Source organism: Microtus pennsylvanicus, chromosome 1 (assembly GCF_037038515.1).
Source record: "Microtus pennsylvanicus isolate mMicPen1 chromosome 1, mMicPen1.hap1, whole genome shotgun sequence".
Lineage (NCBI taxonomy): Eukaryota > Metazoa > Chordata > Mammalia > Rodentia > Cricetidae > Microtus > Microtus pennsylvanicus.
This window is the reverse complement of record NC_134579.1, coordinates 17,868,611-17,894,401: the sequence shown is the minus strand read 5'-3', so window position 1 is coordinate 17,894,401 and position 25,791 is coordinate 17,868,611. Positions and strand designations below refer to the sequence as shown.

The window sequence follows — 25,791 nt, the reverse complement described above, 5'->3', positions numbered from 1 at the left end:
TAGTTATATACCCAAGAGAATAAATAGATAAGATAGGTCTACTGTCCTTGAAAACTTACGAGTCAAGGTGACACTTGATGTAACTCATCAATGCCTCAGAAAAGTGATGGGTGCCCATGTTACTTAAGTGAAGTAGATGAATCAATAACACTGACTTTATTATTGCCAGTGCACACATCACACACACTACACACACACACAATTCTGGTCCTACCCTAAATTCCCTGAATCAGTACTTACATCTGAACAAGCCTTCCAGATAGGTGAGCCTGCTATGGCCCAAGAGTTTGGGTAAATGTCTTTCCATGTAAGTGCGAGTTCGAGTTCAGATGCCCAGAGCCCAAATAAAGCCAGTCATGTAGTCTGTAATCCCAGCACTTCTATGGCAAGTTGGGACAGGGTGATCACCAGAAACCCATCCTCTGACCTCCACACACATGCGAGGGTATGGACAGGCACCACACTCACACACATCAGACACACTACACACCAACACGCACATACACACACTTTTTAAAAATCACTTTTATAGAATAGATGAGTAGAATCCAGATGCAAGATATCTTGGCAGTTAGCACACCTCCAATTTTAACAAGCATAGAGATATGGGACTTTTAAAATTATTTTATTACTATTATTATGGGGGGACATGTGTCCCCGTGAGTGAATGTGGGCTCATAGGAGAGCTTTGTAGACAGCTCTTTCCTTCCACTAGGAATGGAACTCAAGGTCGCCAGGCTTGCCATAACAAACAATTTAACAGCTGAGGCACCTCACATCCACGGACCCAGGGGTCTCATACAGCCGAAGGTAACGACTTAGGGAACTCAGGTAAGAGCAGAGATTCCGCATTTGTAACAGTGTCACATGTAGTCAGCGTCCCTGAGTCGTGGACTACACTTCAGTAGCTGGGGCACAGATGACTTTTCAGAGACATGGATTAGTGGTTTTGCCTCAGCGGCCTTGAGTTCAAGCTCCAGTTTTTGTTTCTAAGGAACTGCGATAAGGGGTTAGTCACCACTAAGCTGCGAGAGCCGAGCCGTTTCCTGTTTCTCTTCTGCGGGCTGTTGAGAAAGACTACTATAGAAAACGTAACTGAAAGTGTGACGTAGACTTTTGGCCTACGGCCGGCTTAGAGTCAAGCAGATGATGAAAGTAAATTTACACCCTAAAGAGAGAAAAAAAGTTTAAGAAGGCGGGCAGAAAAACAAGAGGCGGGGCCTCGGGAATGTCCTCGCGGATGTGCATGGGATGTACCACATCGTGGGGAGGGGCGCCTACCCAAGCAACCTGAAGGAAAAGAAGCTCTGTTTCTAGGATTATACCGAAATCGAGATATTTGAATTTTCAACTTTTATCTCATTCTGTAAATCAACCAACGGAATGCTGAAGTTCAAGGACAGTACGTGGTTCAGTTTTCTGCTCTGGAAGCAATCCATTCCCCACGCGCGTGTGTGTGTGTGCCTTCCCCCCCCAACCCCCACCCCGTGCTCCCCGTGGGCCTGCTCCTGCATCCACGAGTGGATGAGTTTGCAGGGGCTAGAGGGAGGCGGGCCGGACGGGTCCATGTGCGCCACGAGGAGGGGCGCGAGATGCGCGCGGCGTGGCCGGGGGTGCGCGTGGGGGTGCCGTGCGGGCGCGGGTGGCCGAGGGTGGCTGCAGTCCTCGCGCCGGCGCGGGCACGTGGGGACCCGGAACTGTGAGGTGGCCCCACCGCTCTCCCCGTGGGCGGCTCGGGGTGGCGCAGGCGGCCGGGGCGGGGCGGAGCGCGGTGCCGTCTGCGCTGCGGCGGCGGCGGAAACAATAGTGCGGATCGTGGCGCGCGGACGGCGGCCCGCGGAGCCGGACGGTAAAGCTCCTCTCTGAGCCGCTTCGGCGCGCAGGGCCGGTGCCGGGACGGACGGACGGACAGACGAGAAAATTGTGTGTCGCGAGACCCGGGTCCCACACCGCGCTGGCCACCCACGACCCTCGAGTGGCACCTCCGGGACCCTCCGATCCGTGGCTGCCGGGTCTCCGACGTGACCCATCGCTTCCCGGGTGTCCGCGTCCCCACGTGCGTCTTCCCGCGGCAGAGCCAGGGAGCGGGGTAACCGAGTTAGCGGAACGCCTCCAGGCGCCCGCCGAGAAGTTGGCAAAGCTGCGTCCCAGCGGCTCCTTGTAGTCGCCCGGACCGACCCGAAGTTGGTTGACAGACCTAGTGTCTGTGAGGCAGCGACCCAAGCGGGCGGCCGGTGTCTCCTCTGGGCAGCCTTTTTCCGTGCACAGTAAAACTGGGATACTGAACTCCAAGCATGGCGATGCTTGCCTGGTGGGGGCTGTTTTAGTGTTTCTGTGGGTACTGCAGGCCTTGAGCAAGTTCTTGCCATTGAGTAACTTGCCTTTCTGTTTCTTCATAGGAGCACTATGAACGAAGAGGAGCAGTTTGTAAACATTGACTTGAATGATGACAACATTTGCAGTGTTTGTAAACTGGGAACAGACAAAGAAACACTCTCTTTCTGCCACATTTGCTTTGAGCTAAATCTCGAGGGTAAGTAAGAACGCCGTGGTTTTGACTGCCCGCCATGAACTTTGTACAACTTAGGCTGAAGTGTTTGAAGGTTGAAACAGTTTGAAGGCCGAGAGATTGCGCTAAGTGATGACCTGCTAAAGGTTCCTGGAAATGAAGCCAGAGTTAGCACAGTAATGAACGGAGGGAAACGTTTGTCTTTAAAACAACGTTTTTCACCTCATTTTCACTAAGATGAAATGAAGTGCGGGTATTGCCTGGTAAATATGCGACTTTTTAGCCCGCAGGTCTCTATTGTATTCAGAATCAGCATGACTGATTTACACAGGCAGATGTTGATTATATTCCTTTCAGCCCAACTCCTAGTAAATATTTCCATCGTGTGAAAATAACGTCCTTTTCTTTCACTCATCTTTAAAAAACAAAATGACTTTTTAAATCTTCTTGATAGAAGTCTTACGGTAAGAATATGGTAAAGAAATTTCAGAAATGAAAGCAAACCTTATATTGAAGCCTAGGTTGGTGCACAGTTATCTGGGGCCTGGATACCAGTGGCCTATTTCCAGGAAACATAGGATGTTACCTTATTCCTTTATAGTCATAATGAAAGCCTGAAGGTTTTTAGGTCTGTATGAATCACACCGAAAGTAAATCTGAAAATTCCCTACAAAATAAAACTTGTGTTTTGAATTTTGAGGTTGTAATGTGTGATGGGGAAAACCTTACTAGATACTAGATATTCTCAAATATCTAGATATGTGAAGTTTTTAGTTTGAAAACATTCATTTTTGTCTTGGCCTTTGTATTTAAAGATTTTCATGATCATTTATTTCGACAAAGAGGTGCAAAATGTCCCTATTCTCTCTCTCTCTCTCTCTCTCTCTCTCTCTCTCTCTCTCGATGTGATCATAGACTTTACTGTTCCTGTTAGGACTTGTTACTCAGAAATGTAGCTTCCAAATACTGTGTCATGGAGCCTCATAGAATTTCTGTGAATTAAGCAGAATGCCTATTACTTTGGCTTTAGTAAATGTGGTGCTTACCACTAGTTTTAAAAGCATGACTTAAAAGTATGATCCTTGAATAGAGTTTATATTACCATGCTCTTTCTGCACACACTCATGCTCTTGGGAAACAGGGTTTTCCCTGTGTATTCTGACACCTTGCAGGAGTTTACATTTTAGAAGGGCAAAGACATCAGAAATGATCAACTGCGGGCTCCTGTGTTTTCTATGGAAGACGCTGAGGTCTGGCTGGCGGGTTGTTCCAGCTTGCTATAGTGGTGACAGCAAGCTGTTGCTATGTGCCAGGCAAATGTTGGCTGGGAACACATCTGTGCCAAGCGTTGTAGTAAGCGTCTTACTGGATTATCTTCATTCAAAATAGCTCTGAGATGCCTGCTATTATTATTCATTGTGACGGTGATGGGATGGAACTGGAGACTTCAGCAACGCACCTTGAAGTCACGTAGCTAGTAATTGATAGTCCTGGCCTTTGAAGCTTGGCCATCTACTTCTTGGGGATGTGACCTTAATTCCATTGATCTGATGTCAATAGGTAGTTAATTGTAGGATGGATGCTAGAAATCTCTCCTCCTGAATCCTAATTGATTTTGGATCAGCCAGCTTTCCCTGCCCGGTGCTTCCTGATAAGTAAATCACCATGCCATAATAAAATTTTATTGCAGAGACTCAATTTTCATAATTGCTTTTCTAGCCCTAATGAATATGCCTTTTAACTAATAATTTAGTTCTTGATATGTAAGCATGGCACTATCCAGTTTCTGAAATAATCATTGTCTTTTCTGAAATAATCATTGTGCATCAGTCCAAAGGACAAAATCCGTTCTCAGTCTGGATGAGAACTATTTCATCTTCTCTGCGTACTGAAGTCAGAGTTAGATTCTTCTCAGTTTATCTATAGTGTTAGTGTCTTGGTCCCTAATATATTTGCATTTTTACTGCACTGATGAGCTGTTTGTTATATGTGCTTAGTATTGTTATTGTCGTAAAAAAAATGGGGGAAATTTTCCACAAATTTCAGTTTTTATATCAGTAACCAGATTTAAAAAAAAAAAAAAGTTAATGGAGGGTAAAAGTTAAAGATGGCTTAATGCGGTAAAAGCACTTGCAGCCAAGCCTGAGGACCTGAGTTCAATTCCTGGATCCTACATGGTGGAAGGACAGAATCCGTTCCCTCCAGTTGTCCTCTGACCTCCGTGTTTGAGTTGTCGTATGCATACACATACCACACACACACACACACAAACACACTGCACACCACACCCACTCCCACACACAATACACACATACACACACACATACACACCACACACATACACAACACACACACACCCCACATACATACCCTACACACCCACCACACACCTACCACACACACATACACACCACACACCCACACACCCACACACACACACACACACACACACACACACATACACACATACACACACACCTACCACACACACATACACACCACACACACATACACAACACACACACACCCCCCACATACATACCCTACACACCCACCACACACACATACACACACCACACATACACACACATACACACCACACACACATACACAACACACACACACCCCCCACATACATACCCTACACACCCACCACACACACATACACACACCACACACCAATACACCCACCCCCAAACATACACACCCCACACACCCACACCTACCACACACACATACACACCCCATACACCCACACACACAGCCCACACACACACACACACACACACACACCGCACACCACACCCACTCCCACACACAATACACACATACACACCACACTCACATACACACCACACACAACACACACACACCTCACATACATACCCTACACACCCACACACACAGCCCCCACACACCACATACACAGCCTCCACACACATACACACCACACACCCACACACACAGCCCCCACACACCACACACACAGCCCCTCCACACACAGTGTTTTAATAACCAGTGGAAAAGGTGATGTAACTGCATATCAGGAAAAGTGTCGGGTATAGTCCTCTCTTTGTTAGTGTCTTGAATTATTATTATAGTTTTTTCATGACTAGAATATAAAAGGGACATGTTAATAAGACATTTGCTGCTACTAATTTGGTGTAGTTTTCTCTGCAGTGTGGTAATGTCTCTGTTGCTTAGTTTCTTAACTAAAAAAAAAAATCTTTAAATTTCCTCTCAAGCATTTTATTTGGAAGTGTCTTGAGGATCATGGCAGTTGGGCTAGTTTTCAGTTAACACACTCGTAGATAAAAATGGCATTTATATGCTTTGGATTGTTTACATCAGATGAACACTGGTCTAATAATGGGCCTCTTGTTTAAAAGCTGTGCACATGAATGTATCTCCACAACAAAGACAAAGGATGACAAGGAACTGACAACAGACAGTCTGATCTTACTGGAGGGACTTTGTATTCTAGGCATGGCTCTGAGTTGTCTTTTTCCGTGGTTTCACGTTAGTTAAAAGGAGAGGGTACTAAGTGGCTTTTATGTTTCTAAGGCCCATTCGTCGGAAGCCGAAAAATGTATTTCAGGGACTTCAGTCACTAACTGTTGACACCCAGAACTCGCCAGGATGGATTGTGCACTTCTAAGATAAGGAGACAGACGCACAGACAGGCAGTGATGGCCCAGTTTTGGCCTGAGGTGCTCGGAGAGTTTTGCATAGGGTGTTAATTATTCGGTACACGCCTAGACATCTAGTTTGCTGTCGTAAATTCTCTAAACCTACTTAATAACCAGATCACCACCATTCCCTAAACTGAGGCCAGAGTGTTAGGAGCCTGGAACGGGAACAACTGTAATGTATCAAAGGCAGGAACAGTCCTGGGAGGGGATCCAGGGAGGCAATAGCAACTCCGAACTCTCTGGCTTTTTAGTTAAGTACTTAAGGGAACAACTTTAAGATAAAACTAAACCAGTTCCTGTTACCCCAACGGTTTGAGTGCTGTTAAACCCCGGGTCCTCCAGAGCGGGAGTTTGCTAGCTGATGAGTAAGCCTGTGTCTGGCTTCTCTGTGTAGTCTATCATCTGTCTTCCCAAATGAACTAAGGTAAATCCAGCTCCTGAATCTTTCCAGCAAGAAAAATCTCTATTTTTGCCTTAGTAAAGCACAGGTGAGCACAGTACCTACCTTTACTATCCTCCAGCTGGTGTTTTTGACCATAACTTTGTTCATCACTAGTTGCTGGTAAGTGGTTCTTTAATTGTTTAAGGTCCTGTTCTTCCAAACTCCATGTGGGAAGATCTAGGTTCAGTTTCTTACCCCTGACCTAGTGCCTTGAGTACCAGCCTCAGTACCCCCTCAGGGCTCAGAATTGGATGTCTATGGCAGGCGAGGATCTGAGGGTAAAATAGATTAGCTCAAGTACGTTACCTCTGCATCTTCTTTATTTTTCATGCAAGGGGGAAAATGAAGTGAAGGGGGTGCAGAGGAGGGGAAGAAGTAGAATTAGTGAGGAGAAGAAGAAGAGTAAGGGCTGATCTCTCGAGGTCTCTAGTTTTTACAGGCACAGTTGGAAAATTCTATAGGCAAGGACAATGATAATACATATATCAAAATCACAGAGAGGGACAGATAGAACCTGACAAAGCTGTACTCCAGACCCAGGAAAGAGCGAGCATTCAAGGGGAAGTACCCCACGTTCCAAACCATTAGATAAAGTTACTAAACATCCTTGATTCTTGGATTCACCCATTCTCCTCATCTAATCAATTTGGTGATAACCAGCTTTGGGGACGCCCAGATTTGTTTGTCAGCAAAGGTGGGGCATGCTGCCTTTTTGCTCAGTGCCTGTCTTCTATAGAAATTTCTATGTGGTCTGTTAGCAGATAATTCTGTGGGATTGAGTCTATGTAAATTTGACTGTTCTAACAAAGAGTGAATGCCATTGCTCCAAGGTCTCACGGCGTGTGTGTGGAGGCGGGAGGAATGGAGCAAGGTCACTCCACTGACCACACAGCATTGGTTACACTGCTAATGTGTTCTGGGAATGAAGCCTATTTCAAAGGGAAGAATCACGGCTTCACAAGGTTTTCACCGATATGACAGTGACTTTCCCAAAAGACAAGTGTTCCTGCAGCTCTGCAAAATGAGTTGTTCCATGTGGGCGTGGACATACACACTTCCGGTAGCTCTGTCTATTGGTCTGTCAGCTGTGCATTCCCTGTAGAGCCTTGTGGGCTCTAACATATAGTAACCTATTTTCATTACTTAAATTTTTCTCCCTTACTTATTAGTCTCAGTAACTTAAAAGTCTGAGTTAAGTGTGAAGTTTTAGTCACCCACAAATGTTGGTCATGACAGTTTGTTTGTTGGGATTTGGTTTGGTTATATGTGACAGGAAATTGAAAGATAATAGTGAACTAAAGTGGAGTGAGTAGTTGCATTTGTCATGTCAAAAGAAGTTGGGAGCCAGGGAGATGGCTCAGTCAGGAAAATGCTTGCTGGGTAAGCATGAGAAATGTTCAAACCCTATCATTGAAGTGAAAGCTAGGCTTGGTGGCATGTTCCTTAGTCCTCGGGCTGGAGAGGCAGAGCCGTGAGAATCCCAGGTTTCACTGACAGGTCAGGCCTGCTAGTTGATGAGGTCCACATTGAGTGGAAGACCCTGTCTCTAAAAATAAGGTAGAGAGGAACTGAGCAGAGCCTCTGGCTTTGACCCCTATCTTGCACATGTACACATGTGTACTCTAACATGTGCATCCGTGTGCCCTAAAAGAAGTTGAGTTAGGAACTCTGGAGTTGGTATCTCCACTCTGTGAGCAGAAAGACTGGAGCCTTGGTTTATGTCTGCTTCACTTTCCTTAACACATAGTTTCCATCTTCAGGCTTCCATCACAAGCCAGGGGAGGCTGGGAGGCTGAGGTTACTCTAGCGGTTATTTACTGATTCCGGAGAGAAGAGAAAGGACTGAGTCAACATTGCCTCCTGTGTGGAAAGGGAACTTTGCCTTCATTCCACCAACCGTTTCCTGCCCTTAGGTTCATTATGTTCAAGAGTTACCGCTCTGGATAAATTAGATGTTTTACAAAGAAAAATATAGTATGTACTGAGTAGGCAGCTAATAAAATGGGCCACAGATTTTTTTTTTACTCCAATACTAGCGTTTCACTATATTGAAGGCAAACTGTGTTTCCATTGTGGATGAGACCAGTTAGTGCTCAGATGAATCTTCTAGCCTTGGGGCTGAATTGAATGAGAGATCATTGGATAGTGGGTTGCAGTGTGAAGACCAACATGGAGCCATACTTAAAGTGGTCTGTAGTGGCATTTCACTTGTATTTGAATAAAGAAATCTTTAGATTCGCTTATTGTAGACTCCGTGACCCCTATTTATGGCTAGAAACCAATTATGAGTGAGTACATCCCATGTTCATCTTTTTGGGTCTGGGATACCTCACTCAGGATAGTGTTTTCTATTTCCATCCATTTGCATGCAAAATTCGAGAAGTCATTGTTTTTTACCGCAGCGTAGTACTCTAATGTGTATATATTCCATACTTTCTTCATCCATTCTTCCATTGAAGGGCATCTAGGTTGTTTCCAGGTTCTGGCTATTACAAATAATACTGCTATGAACATAGTTGAACAAATGCTTTTGACATATGATAGAGCATCTCTTGGGTAAATTCCCAAGAGTGTTATTGCTGGGTCGAGGGGTAGGTTGATCCCAAATTTCCTGAGAAACCGAAACACTGACTTCCACAGTGGTTGCACAAGATTGCATTCCCACCAGCAATGGATGAGTGTACCCCTTCCTCCACAGCCTCTCCAGCAAAGGCTATCCTTGGTGTTTTTGACTTTAGCCATTCTGACAGGTGTAAGATGATATCTCAAAGTTGTTTTGATTTGCATTTCCCTGATTGCTAAGGAGATTGAGCATGACCTTAAGTGTTTTTTGGCCATTTGAACTTCTTCTGTTGAGAATTCTCTGTTCAGTTCAGTGCCCCATTTTTTAATTGGGTTAATTAGCCTTTTAAAGTCTAGTTTCTTGAGTTCTCTATATATTTTGGAGATCAAACCTTTGTCTGTTGTGGGGTTGGTGAAGATCTTCTCCCAGTCAGTAGGTTGCCTCTGTGTCTTAGTGACAGTGTCCTTTGCTTTACAGAAGCTTCTCAGTTTTAGTAGGTCCCATTTATTCAATGTTGCCCTTAATGTCTGTGCTTCTGGGGTTATACCTAAGAAGCGATCACCTGTGCCCATCTGTTGTAGGGTATTTCCCACTTTCTCTTCTATCAGGTTCAGTGTTTTCGGGCTGATATTGAGGTCTTTAATCCATTTGGACTTGAGTTTTGTGCACGGTGATAGATATGGGTCTATTTTCATTCTTCTACAGGTTGACATCCAGTTGTGCCAGCACCATTTGTTGAAGATGCTTTCTTTCTTCCATTGTATACTTTTAGCTCCTTTATCGAAAATGAGGTGTTCATAGGTTTGTGGGATTAAATCCAGGTCTTCTATACGATTCCATTGGTCGACTTCTCTGTTTTTATGCCAGTACCACCCTGTTTTTATTACTGTAGCTCTGTAATAGAGTTTGAAGTCAGGGATGGTAATGCCTCCAGACAATCCTTTATTGTATAGGATTGTTTTGGCTATCCTGGGTTTTTTGTTTTTCCATATAAAGTTGATTATTGTCCTCTCCAGATCTGTGAAGAATTTTGATGGGATCTTGATGGGGATTGCATTGAATCTATAAATTGCCTTTGGTAGAATTGCCATTTTTACTATGTTGATCCTCCCAATCCAAGAGCAAGGGATGTCCATCCATTTTTTGGTATCCTCCTCAATTTCTTTCTTCAATGCCTTAAAGTTCTTGTCAAATAGATCTTTCACTTCCTTGGTTAGATTTACCCCAAGATATTTTATGCTGTTTGTGGCTATCGTGAATGGAGAAGCTTCTCTGATTTCCCTCTCTGCTTCCATATCCTTTGTGTATAAGAGGGCGACTGATTTTTTGGAGTTGATCTTGTATCCTGCCACATTACTAAAGCTGTTTATCAGCTGTAAAAGTTCTTTGGTGGAATTTTGGGGGTCGCTTATGTACACTATCATATCATCTGCGAATAACGCAAGTTTAACTTCTTCCTTTCCAATTCGAATCCCCTTGATCCCATTATGTTGTCTTATTGCTATTGCTAGAACTTCCAGCACTATATTGAAGAGGTATGGCGAAAGTGGACAGCCTTGTCGTGTTCCTGAGTTAAGAAAGAAATCTTGCCTGAAGATCTGAGAGTAAAACAGCACCACTGGTCAGCCTTAAACCAGGCAGTGATAACATAGACTTTTATCCCAGTTGCCACGCTGGTTGTCATAGAAACTGGGCAGTGCATGCCTTTAGTCCCAGTGGTGCACACCTTTAATCCCAGCCCTAGAGAGGACTAGAAAACAGGAGGAAACAACTCTCAGACACAGTCTCATTCTGAGATTCCTGGAGGCAGAATCGCCATTTCAGACGAGGTCAAAGTAAGAGCCATTAGCTGGCAGTTTTGCTTTTTGGATCTTCAGGTAGAACCCCAGTTTTTCTTTATTAATCGTGTTTCACTGGTCTTGTCAGACAGCTGTAAGAAGTTCTGATTATTTTTTGACCTATCTCAGTCCATAAAATGTCAAAATAAATCCAACTCCCCAGGAAGAGTGCCCCAGATATGATTAGATTAGAACGAATAAAATTAAACCTGAGTAATTTAGTATATTTTAAGCTTGGGCCTCTTCTGTGGCTTCTCTCTGCCTCTGTTGAGAAGAGACTAATGGAGTAGCCCCTTTCCCCGGGTATCTTCGCAGAGGCTGTTGGCAGCTGAGACCGAAAGCCTTCACTCCGTCACTCCTCTCCTGCTCTGGAAATGAGCACCTGCTCCGGGTCTTCCATCTTGACCTGGACACTTTCTAGTTGGGTTTCCTTCTCAAGATGCCAAAGCCAACACGGCTGTCTTGACTGCCATTGTCACCTGCAAGACAGCCTCCCAGTTTTTCTCTTTAGTGTTGATATTATCCCAGGGTACATGTCAAGAAGATCAACTGTCCTTGTCATGTGTCAGAGACGCCTGGCCATGACACACAGATCTGTCTCTTTGTCCTGACGATTAGAATGGAGCCAGGCACACAGTGGCTGTTGCTGTGACCAGGAGCATGGCTTCCTACTTTGTACCTTTGACGTCCGAAAACCCCATGCAGTGATACATACTCCAGAACCAGACCAACAGGTGGGAAGTCCCACTACTGGGAGACAGAGCAGGTTCCTCATCTGTACTATTCAGTTTGTCTAGAAGTTCACGCTCATCTACATATGCAACAGGAAGTGACTAATCCTCTCATTACTGAGGACCTGCAGGAGAATCATCATAGACATGCTGAGCAAGTTAGAGACCCTAAACCTTATGACCTGATGTTTAAGTGTAATCTAGCCTTATATTGTAGCAGAGACATGTAGATTTCTTCCATCTTGGCCATATAGAAAGAACTTTATCCTTGTTTGTAGGTGACATATTGAAGGAACTGAAGTAAGTGAAGTGGGCCTTCAGTTCCACAGATAGTAAAAGACAGAAAGGGGCTCATTTGCAAGTCTCTGGTGCCAGAGAAGTTACACCTGGGTAAAGGGTGTTTCTCTGACTTTCTTACATATGCATTGCTTCAACTGGAGATCCAGCCCTCTGGAACACTCTCTCTGGAACAGCAGCATCTTCCCTGTGATAGAGATAGTCTCTCTGATGGTGGGACCCTCCTATGATAGTGTCGCTCACGGTTTTCCTATTCTCTCTGGTCCTACAGGCTGCTTTGTAGTGTGCTGTACATATATGTATGATACATTAATGGTGTGTTTTACTCAAGCCCTTCTTGCCTCACCCCTGGTCTTTGTGACCTCGTACATGAAGCTGTCTAGCAGATTGCCTTCCATTTCTCTCCCTCCCCTCAAATTGTCTATATTTGCGCTAATTTTAGACACCTTCTCTTACATAATGTGTGAACACCTGAGACTGCGTGTCTAAAGGTAAATTATTCTACCCCATATGTCATTTTGGAATGAATAGATAAAATAACTGAAATCCTCGCTGTGTCTGCAGCCAGAAGCATTGCGGTTTTGACATAAGTATGGAGGTGGTAAAGACTTCCACACCTTGCTGGGTTATACAGGAGGGCGTCTCCACAAAGTGACTGTGCCTGTTAAAATCCCTTAAGAAGTGGATTCCTCAGATGGGCAGAGCGGTTCATGCTAGTAATCTAGTAATTTCAGAACGCGAGAGTCTGAGGCAGGAGGATTTGGTGCATTTGAGACCAGCTTAAGGTACAGATTCAGAGCCTGTCTCACTGGGATAAAAACATTGCTTCAAATGAGCAGCCTGCTCACCCTGTCCTCCCCCCACTACCTCCTTTCAGTTTATTCTTTTCTCTTGTTTTGGGACAGGACTTTGCTATGCAGCTTTGGCAGACTGGAACTCACTAGGCAGAGCAGTCTGGCCTTGAACACAGCAATCCCCACTGCCTCTGTTTCCCACCAGTGCCCAGCATTGTTCTTTCTATTGCATCCTTCTCTTGGTGGTCATGTGTCCACTTCACTAGTGTAGGATCTTGATGTGTGTCTATCTTCTGCACCCTCTCCCTTCCCCTGTATAATTCCCTGATGTGGGATTCCCCTCTGTATGCTGTGAGCCCAGACTGGAGTCTGTTTGACCAGCAAATGTTGAGCCATCACAGAAGGCCTAGCAGAGCAGTGGATGTGTATCTCATATGTGACTTGACCTGGAAGAACTCTAGAGAATTGCCTTCAAGGGTTTTCTTCCAAACTGACCCAGGAGGAAACCGGTCTATTTACCGAATGTGTGAGATCTTCTGGAATCTCCTCACAAGCTGCAAGTCCTACTAATAGAACAGAAGAGCTTTATCTTCCCTACAGAATAACAGTGCTGTACAGCTAGTACTAACCACCATGTCTAGTTATCTTAGTTAACTGGAAGTATAAAAACAGCAGGCTGTCTTGGGATGCTTTGCTGGGTTCCTTTGACATGGGCAAACACGACCACTGGATGCAGCCGCAGCAGAGTGGACGCTCACTATGTCGATACCTTGAGTGCTTTTAGATCAGTGATGGAAACAAACCTGTGGACTGTGCAACTCAGAGTACTCTGTTAATAATAATATTGTCAATAATACAAATACATAAAAATGACTTTCCAGCTCAAAGTCATGGTTGAGTCATCCCACTAGCCAGGAGTGAGATGAGACATTAAATCTAAATTGAAAGTCTTCAATGCTTAGGACAGAATTATTTCCAGCAGCAGATGCGGGTGTCATGGTTTAAATTATGAACAACAGTTTTTCCCAGAGAGTTGATAAAAGTCAACCACTCAGGTTTAAAAGGTGATTCCTATATTACATGCACATGTAATGGCCTGTGAAGAAAACACAGACAGGCCTCGTCTCTCCAGGACACGATGAGCTAGGGCGAAATGGAGCCGAAGCACAGCTTTCTGTTGGAGGTTTTCCATCTCTGCGTCCATCCCCTCCCGCAGCAGCAAGTGCCTGCACCAGCCATGCTGGCTGTTTCAAGCCCAAAGCAGACAGTGCGCACTCTGTTCACTTAGCAACTTCCCCGGTGCCCCTTTCATTCTTTGGTTGTCCACCAGGGTTGACAGGTAAATAAACCTCTACTGCAGTTAGGATTTTACTTCCTGAGGGCGGGGGAGGACCTCCATCCATCTGAGGGTTAAATATTTGGCTAGATTCACTCTTAGCAGAGAAAGAATTCTCACAAAAATCTTAATATTACTTTCATTGTCTTAATCTTTCTGTTTGCGTGGTTGATTAGAGCATGGCACAGCCCCTCAGCCTAGTTTGTCTTGATCTAAGGGACACTAGTGTCCATTTTCATCATCACCTCTGCTTCTCCAGAATGCCTGTGACGTCTTAATTTCTCCTGCTTAAAACGGAAACCACTTGTTCCTCCTAAACAAAACAGTCCTAATACAGGAAGCAAAAGAAGTAGAGGGGTTCATAATCCCACAGATTTAGTGCTCTCGGTGTTTCTCCTGACATAGTTTCTGGGGTGAGGGCACGTGAGGATGGGGGATTGTACTTAGAAAAGGAAAGGCCATGCATGCACCATTACCGTCCATCATATTCATTTGCCACATCAGGAGCATCCTCTCTGTCAGTGGGTAATTCGCGCATCAGCTTGCTAAGGTAGCAGCATCCCATTGATGTCTGAAGAGTCTCCAGCTTACCAGCGTGGAAACACCGTAGCACAACTCTTTTCCTTGCCTACTTAAATTCTTGCAGTGATGTAGCTTAAATCCCCATCAGAAATTCATTCATTGAAGGTAGGGCTACATTAATTTTAATACCTATCCACACTACTAAATTGATACCAGACACTCTGTCATTTAATAATCATTTTGTTTCATTGTGCAAAAAGTTGGTTAGCTCAAAGTTATTTTTGCCCTAGAATTATAAGAATGTAGTTATGACAGATAGCCACACTATTTAAATATGTTTATCTCCCCTAAGATAAAATGTAAGTCAGTATTTGCTGCTCCAACATTACTAATAGGTTCCTACCTTCATCTCCACTGAAAAATGTTATTAAAAGAAGTATGTATAACACTGTGGTCAAAGTAAAGAGAACCTGAATTGTCTGCTGCTACAATGTCACATTTGTGTGGCTCATATTGTTCTGAAATACAAGTTAAAATTTTAGCTCTTGACAGTATAATTAAAGGATATTATAAAACACTTAAAAAATACTTACCTGGAGCTTGAAGGTCAGTGGTTCAAATATAAGTTGCCCTATAAGTAGTCTGGGGTCTCTTCATCTCTCTTACCTGTAAGAAAATGAGTTTCTCAGTCCAAACCTTAACTGCGGAAATGGCTATAAAGGAGATGAAAGACAATTTGGACAGTTACTGCGGCTCTTACTACTGGGTCTGGCTGGCTTGTTCCCATTCATGTGGTTGCTGCTATGAAAGCATTTTTTGGGCTGTCTTTAAATAATATTCATCTTTTTAACTTTACCATTGAGACACTGTCGCTCTTCCTGAAAGTTAGTGTCCCTGTATGCCACATGTAAGTGGATATTTAAACCTGGTATGTCTGTTGTATCACAGTTATGCTGTATTGTATCATTACTTAATTTAGTTTTATATTGATATGGGATTCCCCGCTGTATGTTGTAAATATCATTGCTTAATAAAGGAACTGCTTTGGGCCTATAGCAGGCTAAAGGGGAATAGAGCTAGGCAGGGAAAACTAAGCTGAATTAAGGGAGAAAGAAGGGCGGAGTCAGAGAAAAGCCATGTAGCCCCAACGGAGCAAGATGGAACTTTACCCGGTAAGCCACTGTCACGTGACGATACACAGATTAATGGAGATGGGTTAAATTAATATGTAAGAGTTAGCCAATAAGAAGATAGAGCTAATGGGCCAAACAGTGATTTAATTAATACAGTGTCTGTGTGGTTATTTCAGGGCTGAGCAGCTGGGAATAAACAAACGGCCTCCTCCAACATTATATGATAGCCTCACATACAAAAAAATAGAATAAATGTTAGAACAGTGAATTAAAATTATTTAGTGGAACATGTGAACATGTCTGATTATTTGAGAAAACTGGATTGTAGGCTTCCAACTTTGTATGGTTTAATTTTATTTGGATATATTTTATTCGAATGTTTATTTGGGTGTGCTTTAATGTACTTGGAGAACAGACCTAGTCTTTTTTTATTCTGTGTATGGTGAGGCTCAGAAAAGATGGCGGAGGCGTCCAACCATGTCCTCGTTCTTATTCTCCTAGTCATGTGTCTGTAGACCAGTTGTCCTGTCCTAGTCAGTAGTCTGCCCAGGGTGGGTAAATTTCAATGTGGACTTCCTGGGTCCCACTAACCTCATTTCCGATATGAAATAGCTATGTGACCAGCATTTGCAGTATGTAATGGCTTAGATGGAGCATCCACATCACCATAGACAGATCACTAATTAAAAAGGTAGGTATACAAGTTAGAGAGTGGAATCGAGTGTGGGTCTGTTCTCTTTTAGTAATAAACAGTTGTTTTGTAGGTGTGTTCTTAATGTTCCAACTATTTGAATGAAAAAGTAGAACACACCTTTGCTTTGTTTTTGAAATCATTTGTAATTTATACACACTATCAATACATAAATCCAGAAATCATTTGTACTTTATACACACTAGCAATACATAAACCAGAAATCATTTGCAATTTATACACACTATCAATCCATAAATCCGCTCCTACTTTGGCTTTTCTGTTATTTGATGCTGAAGTTTATATTTTGACATTATTTATTTGAACTCTTGGCTTTCTGACATTTTCCCTCCCAATTTGTTCATTGAAATAAGCTGATTTGATTACCTGCTTAATCCTCTTAACACAAAGTCTTCAGCCTGGCATAACCAGCCCTGAACTGAAATCTGCTGCCTCGTAAGACCACCTATCAAATGTCTTTCTTAAGTTGTCAATTCTCAAAATGGGAAAGTCACCGAGCCCATCTGTGCATGGCTTAATGTGATCGCCAGTAATTCCATCTGCCACCCAATGCAGAAATATCCAGTTACCTTGCTTTCCAATGCTGTGTCAGGACCTTGAATATGGCAGACTTGTAGTCGTCTCGTGGTGCTTGAGTTAGCTACACCTGTGAGAGGTAGAGAGTAGGATTCTCCTTTATCACAGTGTCCCTCCACAGGGAGCAGCTACTGAACTTTCTAAGGGGGAGCCTACCCTGTGGGATGTAGGAAGGACCTGTTCGGATCCATGCCTGCCTTCCCACCTTTAGCTCCATGTCTTACTATGACAGCATAGACAACCTGAACGTCTTTCCGCTTACAGCAGTGTTTGGCAACAAGAAAATGGTAGTATCTTTTTAAACCATAGCCTGCCTGCTGAATAAATGCATAATAATATAGTTAGAGTGGGTGTGTCAAAGTATTGTTCTAACCAGTTCATCCAGACAAATACTCTTCAGGCATTGGTATGGACTATTTCGATTGGAAGAAGACATTTTCTGTTCTCATGATAGTTGCTCCCCTCATAAACCAGTGGCTGTGAGACTTGATTTAAAAGCAACCAAGAAATCAGGAATTGTATATGAATGTAATGTTTTGTTTTTTCTCTCTCTAAGATATTTGGAGACGGAATAAAAGTTGTGTGGTATGGACTCACTTAGTGTGCCACCCCTACTACTAACAGGGCTTCTCTTATGTTCTCTTTATTAAAAATGAAATCTGCCCCTCAAGTAGACTTCCATTCATTTTAATCTTCTCTGATAGAACTGTATGCATACCTAATCACTTTTATAATTAACAATTGCGTAAACAAATATTGCATTATTTAACATATGTGAGTATTTCTACTCTCCTAGCAACCAGGGTAAATTCATCAAAAGAAAACACTTTAAATCCTGGAAAATTATCTAGGCTGGGCACCGTCTGAGTCTCCATTTAAAAAGAAAACGGAAGCAATACTACTTTTTACATGAATGAGTGCACAAATAATTGCCTCTTTTAAAGATGATATTCTTAAATTATTTCACTGAATGTTATTAACCTGGAACCTAAGTCGTAACTAAAACTCTCTTGCTTGATTAAGAAAAAATAGTCCACAGTCCTGCCAGTAGGAAAAACTCAGGAAACCAGAACAGGGTATAGTTGGTATCTAGATTACAGCGGGTTGTCTGGTAATATGGTAACATGACTGAGGAACCTGTGCAGTAAAGCTGTACGGCATCAGTGGGGACAGTGTGCGAGACCAGGTGTCTAGACAAGGCCAGCGAGTAAACCTCCAAGAAAGACTGCTTGTCGACTGCACTGCTAGTTAGTCATAAATATGACCTACAAGAGGTAGGATAGATGGGTTGAGAAGTACAACTTTTAAAGAGTTGTACTTGTTTTGGCATTTATAGCTTTATAAAAATGGGTTTTTTGGAGTTTCGTCTCTTTTAGAAAGAAGTATTTTAGTCCCACAGTAAGCAGATTAAATAAAAACCCAGGAATAGTCTCCGTTTAAAGAGTAACAGTGATAGTTACATGTAAATATTGATATTTGATTAGCTTTTGCCCCTCTAAGGGCTTTGATAGGTGATTTTATTTTGAAGAGAGGCTGACAGCTGGAGCTGTGACCTCCAATCCCTGTCAGGCTGACAGCTGAGGCTGTGACCTCCAATCCCTGTCAGGCTGACAGCTGGAGCTGTGACCTCCAATCCCTGTCAGGATGACAGCTGAGGCTGTGACCTCCAATCCCTGTCAGGATGACAGCTGGAGCTGTGACCTCCAATCCCTGTCAGGCTGACAGCTGAGGCTGTGACCTCCAATCCCTGTCAGGATGACAGCTGAGGCTGTGACCTCCAATCCCTGTCAGGTTGACAGCTGAGGCTGTGGCCTCCATCCCCTGTCAGGATGACAGCTGAGGCTGTGACCTCCATCTCCCTGTCAGGATGACAGCTGAGGCTGTGACCTCCATCCCTGTCAGGATGACAGCTGAGGCTGTGACCTCCAATCCCTGTCAGGATGACAGCTGAGGCTGTGACCTTCGTCCCCTGTCAGGCTCACAGCTGAGGCTGTGACCTCCAATCCCTGTCAGGCTCACAGCTGGAGCTGTGACCTCCAATCCCTGTCAGGCTGACAGCTGAGGCTGTGACCTTCATCCCCTGTCAGGCTGACAGCTGAGGCTGTGACCTTCATCCCCTGTCAGGCTGACAGCTGAGGCTGTGACCTCCATCCCCTGTCAGGCTCACAGCTGAGGCTGTGACCTCCATCCCCTGTCAGGATGACAGCTGGAGCTGTGACCTCCATCCCCTGTCAGGCTGACAGCTGAGGCTGTGACCTCCAATCCCTGTCAGGCTGACAGCTGAGGCTGTGACCTCCATCCCCTGTCAGGATGACAGCTGGAGCTGTGACCTCCATCCCCTGTCAGGATGACAGCTGAGGCTGTGACCTCCAATCCCTGTCAGGCTGACAGCTGAGGCTGTGACCTCCATCCCCTGTCAGGATGACAGCTGGAGCTGTGACCTCCATCCCCTGTCAGGATGACAGCTGAGGCTGTGACCTCGAACCCCTGTCAGGTTGACAGCTGAGGCTGTGACCTCCATCCCCTGTCAGGATGACAGCTGAGGCTGTGACCTCGAACCCCTGTCAGGATGACAGCTGAGGCTGTGACCTTCGTCCCCTGTCAGGATGACAGCTGAGGCTGTGACCTCCATCTCCCTGTCAGGATGACAGCTGAGGCTGTGACCTCCATCCCCTGTCAGGATGACAGCTGAGGCTGTGACCTCGAACCCCTGTCAGGATGACAGCTGAGGCTGTGACCTCGAACCCCTGTCAGGATGACAGCTGAGGCTGTGACCTTCGTCCCCTGTCAGGCTCACAGCTGAGGCTCACAGCTGAGGCTGTGACCTCCAGTCCTTGTCAGGTTGACAGCTGAAGCTGTGACCTCCATCTCTTGTCAACTTTGACACACCACTTTAAATATTAACCTTTCCTCTCATATTTGTCCCTAAGATCATATTTTTAATATTCAATATAAATAATGTACAGCCCTAAAAGTCCCACAGTCTTTAAAAAATTCTATCACTCAAAAGTTCAGTTTCTCTTTAAAATTACAAAGTCTCTCAAGTTTGGGCTCTTGGGATATCCAATTAAATACTTTATTACTCTAAGAGGGAAGAACCAGGGCATAAAAATAATCACACTTAAGTAAAACCAAAGTCTAGCAATGTAATTCCAAAATCTGGTACCTCAGTGCCTGACATCCGGGGTTCACTTATGAGCTTGGCTCCAAAGGGCTGCAGCAGCTCCGCTTCTCTGGCTCTGCCGTCCACAGCACACATGCTTACCTTGTGGGCTCAGGACAGCTCCATTCCGCACCTTCTGCTGTCCCTAGAAGAAGTCCATCAGTCCTGACACCTCCAGTATACTGGGTCTCCAATGCAGCCAAGGCTGTGCCGTCACCAATGGATCCTCTGGTCTCTCAGGATCATGCCTCAACTTCTCGATACCTTCAATCCTGAGAGCTGTGATAAGAGAAATGGTTATTCTCCAATGTTAATGCAAAATGGTAAATTACAAAAAAACATAATCACTTAAAAGTTTATAAAACATGACAGGCATATTGCTATTATAAATTGAGACTTTTCTGTATTAAAAATTAATTATATGAAATCATCATGGTGTTATAGTTTTACTTTTTATTTGCTGTTGTGTGGGGTAGTTAAAGTATGTTTCCAAATGTTTTCAAATTGAATTTTAAAATTTAGCTAGGTTAAAATTGTATTATAATTTAACCAAAATGTTAAAAAGTTATCTCACTGGATAAGCAGTTTATATGAATCAGCCCTTGTTTTATTCTTGTGTAAATTGCTATTTAAAATATATAATTAAGTAAACTTCGTGGCTTTCTTGGCAGACTGATAGCACAGGAATCTATCTGTATTAGTGCCACTCACCACTCCCTTAGATTGTCAGCCCTCTAGACTTAAGTAGATGACGTCACTTGCAGATGCCCTTAATTATCCTCTAAGTAAGCGGCCCAAACTGCCTACTACCCTTTAAGGAAGATGAGTAAAAGTGCGGTGAAGTAGTCTGTACATGACAGTTGGTAAAATAAGGCCTTTATTGTTATTGTTGATGCTGCTGCGTTTTAAATATTCTTTTAACTCTCCCTGATGTATTTAACTACTTGTTACTGCATGGCAGACACTAAGACTGGGAATGCCTATGAGTAAGCTAGATAATGACCTGTTTCTACACACAACGTAACCTGGCAAGAAATAAAAGCCAGTGAAGAGGCAGTTGTAGAATCTTGTGTAATAATCAAGCCTAGATGTGTTGGTTAGAGAAGACTTCTTAGAGGTAGTGAGGACCAGATAAGAGATGTGGGTATTGGCTCAGGTTTTCAGGGTGAAGCAGGGTTTAAGATTTGTATGGATGGAAGAGGAGGAAGAGAAGAAGGAGAGAAGGAGGTGATGAGGGAAGGAGAACAGAGAAAGGGAGGGAGGGAGGGAGGGAGGGAGGGAGGGAGGGAGGGAGGGAGGGAGGGAGGGAGGGAGAGAGGGAGAGAGGGAGAGAGGGAGAGAGGGAGAGAGGGAGGGGAGAGACCTTTAAGATGAGTAGCAGAGCATCTGAGTATAGGGCAGGAGGCGCTCTCAGGAGCAGTGCTCCACTTTCTTCCTGGACTAGTCAGTGGTTTCCACAATCACAGAGAGTGGGGTTTGAATGTTGAGAGTGGAAACAGGAGTTTCCTTTCGATGTAATGAATTGGGGAGCCTATAGGACCATCTTGGAGCAAACGCTGTAGGTTAGACAGAGCATGTATGCAGGTGCAGCGCTGATTGCCGCACCCTGCATGAGATTTTGACCAGGTCCTGGTGTTGGCTAACATAGCCCTTACTTTTATGCCACTGACATATAAATTTTAGGTTTTCTTACTAGTCACCAGACTTTCCATTTCAATTAATAAAATTACAGCTCGAGCTTTTAAAGTTAAGAGGAAATAAGGAGCGTGGGTTTTCATGTCCCTTGAAATGTGGTTTTGCTTTTCTTTCTTTCTCTCTTTCTTTTTTTAACTTAGCACCCCGGTGGCTTTCCTTTCTCCATTTTCACACATATTTAGACTGAATCATTCTGGCAGGCATTCATTTAAAACTGCACACGCCTGATTTACCTTCAGTATGGAAAGAGAACTGTTTGACTTTAATAGTATGTCTTGAATTATTAAAATGTATGGCTATTTTGAAAAACGTTTTGAATTTGAAAATGTATCCTATATTTTAAAAAGCTTCACTAAGAAAACTGGGAGCTATAAAAGAGTAGTCAAAATATTTCCATTATTTTTAGTGTGTCATGAATACTTGTGAGTTGAATTTATATCAGCTAATATGCTTGTGCTGTATGAGTAGTGATTGTAATTCATTTCTTCTAGAAGATAAAATTACCTTGGTAAGTTTTAATAATTGTAAAATTAAACTGAAAAATATAGGCATTTTGATTTTCTTACAAAATAAATTGAAACAGTTCATTACATTTGTAAGGCTTTTCTGTTATATATTTATATATTCTGGTTCTGTTTTATATTGTTCTTCCAAGTTAAAACATAACTAGTTAGCGAAGTCCCATAGACCCTCAGACCTTACAAAATATTGCCATTGTTCTTGGTCACCTTGATGGGGAGACCCTGTTTCTCAAGATGACACATGCTTGTGTCATAGACTATGGCGACATCAGTCCGGTCCCAGCCTGTATGTTCCGTCCCTACTGGCTGTCATCGCAGTGCTAGAAGGTACAGTCCATGCTACCGCAGGAGAAAAATAGTCTTGTCCAGCTGAGAATAACGGCTGGCCTGGCAAACTATGCTCACTGGTGAATAATGGCAACACTGGCATGGGGTAACCAATCATTTTCTGATTTGATTTAAGGCTAGTTCTATGAGACAAAACTCGTGCCTGGTACCAAACTCATATACTGGACCAAGAACTGGTGGCTGGGTAAATCATAGGCTTGTGGCTGGGTAGGAATAGTGGTAGAAGATAGGGGAGGAACTGGAGAAAAGGAAATGGTCATGGCTGTGGATTTGGTAATACACCTTTCTAAAACACTTTCCTTAAAGAATATAATTAATGTATGTTTTTGTTGGCGAAAAAAAAAGCTTTCTGGGGTGCATGTGTTTGTAGTGTATGTAGCTGTGTGCTCTGGGAATCTGAACGCTGACCCTCCCACTCACAAGGCAAGTCTGTCCACTGAGACATTTACCTAATCCTTGAGCATTTTTTAATTGAACACTATAAAAGAATGTTGTATAAGTATGTGCTTCATGAAGACTAGCAATTGCTGGAAACAACAGTATGAGTTTTTATACTGCATGCACTAAAATGCCACTGGACTGAGACTCAAACTGAATTATTAAATTTTTTGAAACTCTCTGCTAGTCCATAAAAATATTCCTGTTGAGCTGGACCTGTGGCTCAGTCAAGTAGAGCCTCTGCTGTGTTAGCATGGGACCTGATTCTGAGTCCTAGAATGCGGGCCAGGACAGGCAGAGTGGGGGAGAAAGGGGCTCATTGGCCAGACCACCTCGCCAGATGTCTGAGTTTCAAGTTCAGAAAGGACTGTCTCAAGAAGTGAAAGTGGAGAGCAGTTCAGGAGAGACACACTTTGTTGACCTCAGGCCTACACATAAATACATATACAGCAGCAAACATATGCTATAAATAAATGAGTGCACACATAGAGTAAATAAATGAATAAAATATTTTGAATATAAAGCTAAATGGAAACAGATTAGGCTACATTTTTGTATAATCCATGTCAATACACTTTAACATTTTTCTCTAATTTACAAATGCATTCTACCAAGAATTCACTAAGATTTGTTTGTACTTAGTAATGTTTAATTAAGAAAATGTAAATTTTTTGAGTTTTCATTCTGTCTCCTTTTCACTTTAGGAGTACCAAAATCTAACCTTTTACATACCAAATCACTGAGAGGCCATAAAGACTGCTTTGAAAAATATCATCTAATCGCAAACCAGGATTGTTCTCGATCCAAGCTTTCCAAAAGTACTTATGAAGGAGTCAAAACCATTCTGAGTAAGAAGATAAACTGGATTATACAGTATGCACAAAACAAGGATATGGATTTGGATCCCGAATGTTCCAAAACTACCCAACATCACCTGTTTAATTTCCGGCATAAGCCAGATAAGAAATTACTCCCGCAGTTTGACTCCCAAGTGCCAAAGTACTCTGCCAGAGGGCTAGCTGGGGATGCGGGCGGCATCTCAAGCTATACGCAAAGAATCTTGGAGCACAGAGAAAGTACAGACTTTGGGCTTGCAATATTGCAAGACTCGGATGTACGGTGGCATCCCAAACACAACCAGGCACAGAAGAAAGAAGAGACAAGCTCTGGCCCAGAGGCGAATGTCCAGAGCCAGAATCCCCATTATAGCAGAGAGGAACGTAAGTGTGTGGGGAAGAAATACGGAGATGGGGTTTGTTCATTTGCAGGTTGGGTGGTAATTGGTTTTTGGTTGGCTTGGCTTTCTTATTCTGTGTTTGTATAGAATTTTAATGTTAGATTTATAGATTTGGTGGACATAATATGTAAGTGACAGAGTCATCTCAACAAACGTGAGATGTCTTAAAAACGTCTCTGGAACGTTCCTGAGTATGTATTACATACTGAATTTCATTGTCACTATCATTTATTTTGCCATTTTTAGTGACCAAATGGAATGGAATTACCAAAGTTAATTGAAAAGTTCAGGGCTCCTACTGTTTCTGCGCCTGGAACTATTGGCCACTATGCATTGTCTTGTTGCTAACCCCTTGTAAGACTAATTGACCCAGCTTAAAAACACACATCTGACAATTAACTAAAGGGCAGAAGGTAATGTGGGCATTTATTTTAAAAGTTTAAATGACTTTTGCCTGCACCTTTTCTACAAAATCTCTCTGGGGTGATTTTAATTGACTTAAATTGTTTTAGCTCCAAAGGGACCTTGACTATGCCTTCAGATGAGTTCTTGACTCTTCATGTAAAGGCTCTTTTAGTAGATAGATGTTTCACAGTACTTTAGTGTTTTAAAACCCCAGATCATAACTTATCCAAAATGTAATCAGAGTATCAGAGTGCATGTGAATGGGCAGTGACTACTTCTGAAAACTGAAAGGGGAGATACCAGAATCCAGCGCTCTGATTATGTTCCTCTAAAAAACAAAACAAAACAAAAAAAAAAACTTGTTTCCTGTAGATGATGGAGGGGTTACTGGTAGTGGTATAGAAAATGTGTTTCTTAGGAGGGTTTTGTGGTTAGAATTTGCTACACTTTAAGAACCAACGAAGGAGATCTGGGGTTCTGTTGAATGTTGTGTTGGGAATTAACTGCACATTCTTTGCCTAAGAAACTAACAGACACTTGCTTTCTGTTTGTCTGTGATAACCATGAATGTGTTTTCATTTTTAGTGAATTCAATGACTCTTGGTGAAGTAGAACAACTGAATACAAAGCTCCAACAGCAAATCCAGGGTAAGGAATCAGTCTCAATGCTTTTGGTTGTATGTGGAAACTTGCTACAGAATATCCCTTGTGATTGGACGTTGATAGCGTCCCCATTATTTAAATTTGGAGATTGAGATATTTAGACCTTTGGAGGCTTTTGAGACAAACAGTAAGGGAAAGTTTCATTAGGCCTTTCAGGAAGAATAATTTAAGTAGAG

At 43.2% G+C, this 25,791-nt stretch overlaps 1 protein-coding gene across 6 annotated transcripts in view; it reads left to right on the top strand.

Annotated features, from left to right (window-relative positions):
- Positions 1-1,229: 1,229 nt before the first annotated feature.
- Positions 1,230-25,791, top strand: part of C1H21orf91 (chromosome 1 C21orf91 homolog) — a 30,420-nt gene continuing 5,858 nt past the window's right edge. The window contains exons 1-4 of one of the 6 annotated variants that reach the window (XM_075958318.1): positions 1,230-1,366; positions 2,400-2,533; positions 24,015-24,530; positions 25,538-25,600. In XM_075958318.1, the coding sequence (XP_075814433.1) occupies positions 2,407-2,533; positions 24,015-24,530; positions 25,538-25,600 (706 nt within the window). In that variant the 5' untranslated portion in view covers positions 1,230-1,366; positions 2,400-2,406. Of the gene's footprint in view, positions 1,403-1,759; positions 2,090-2,144; positions 2,312-2,399; positions 2,534-24,014; positions 24,531-25,537; positions 25,601-25,791 lie in introns of those variants that run through there. The other 5 variants (XM_075958404.1, XM_075958484.1, XM_075958189.1 and 2 more) reach the window with 5 other exon arrangements.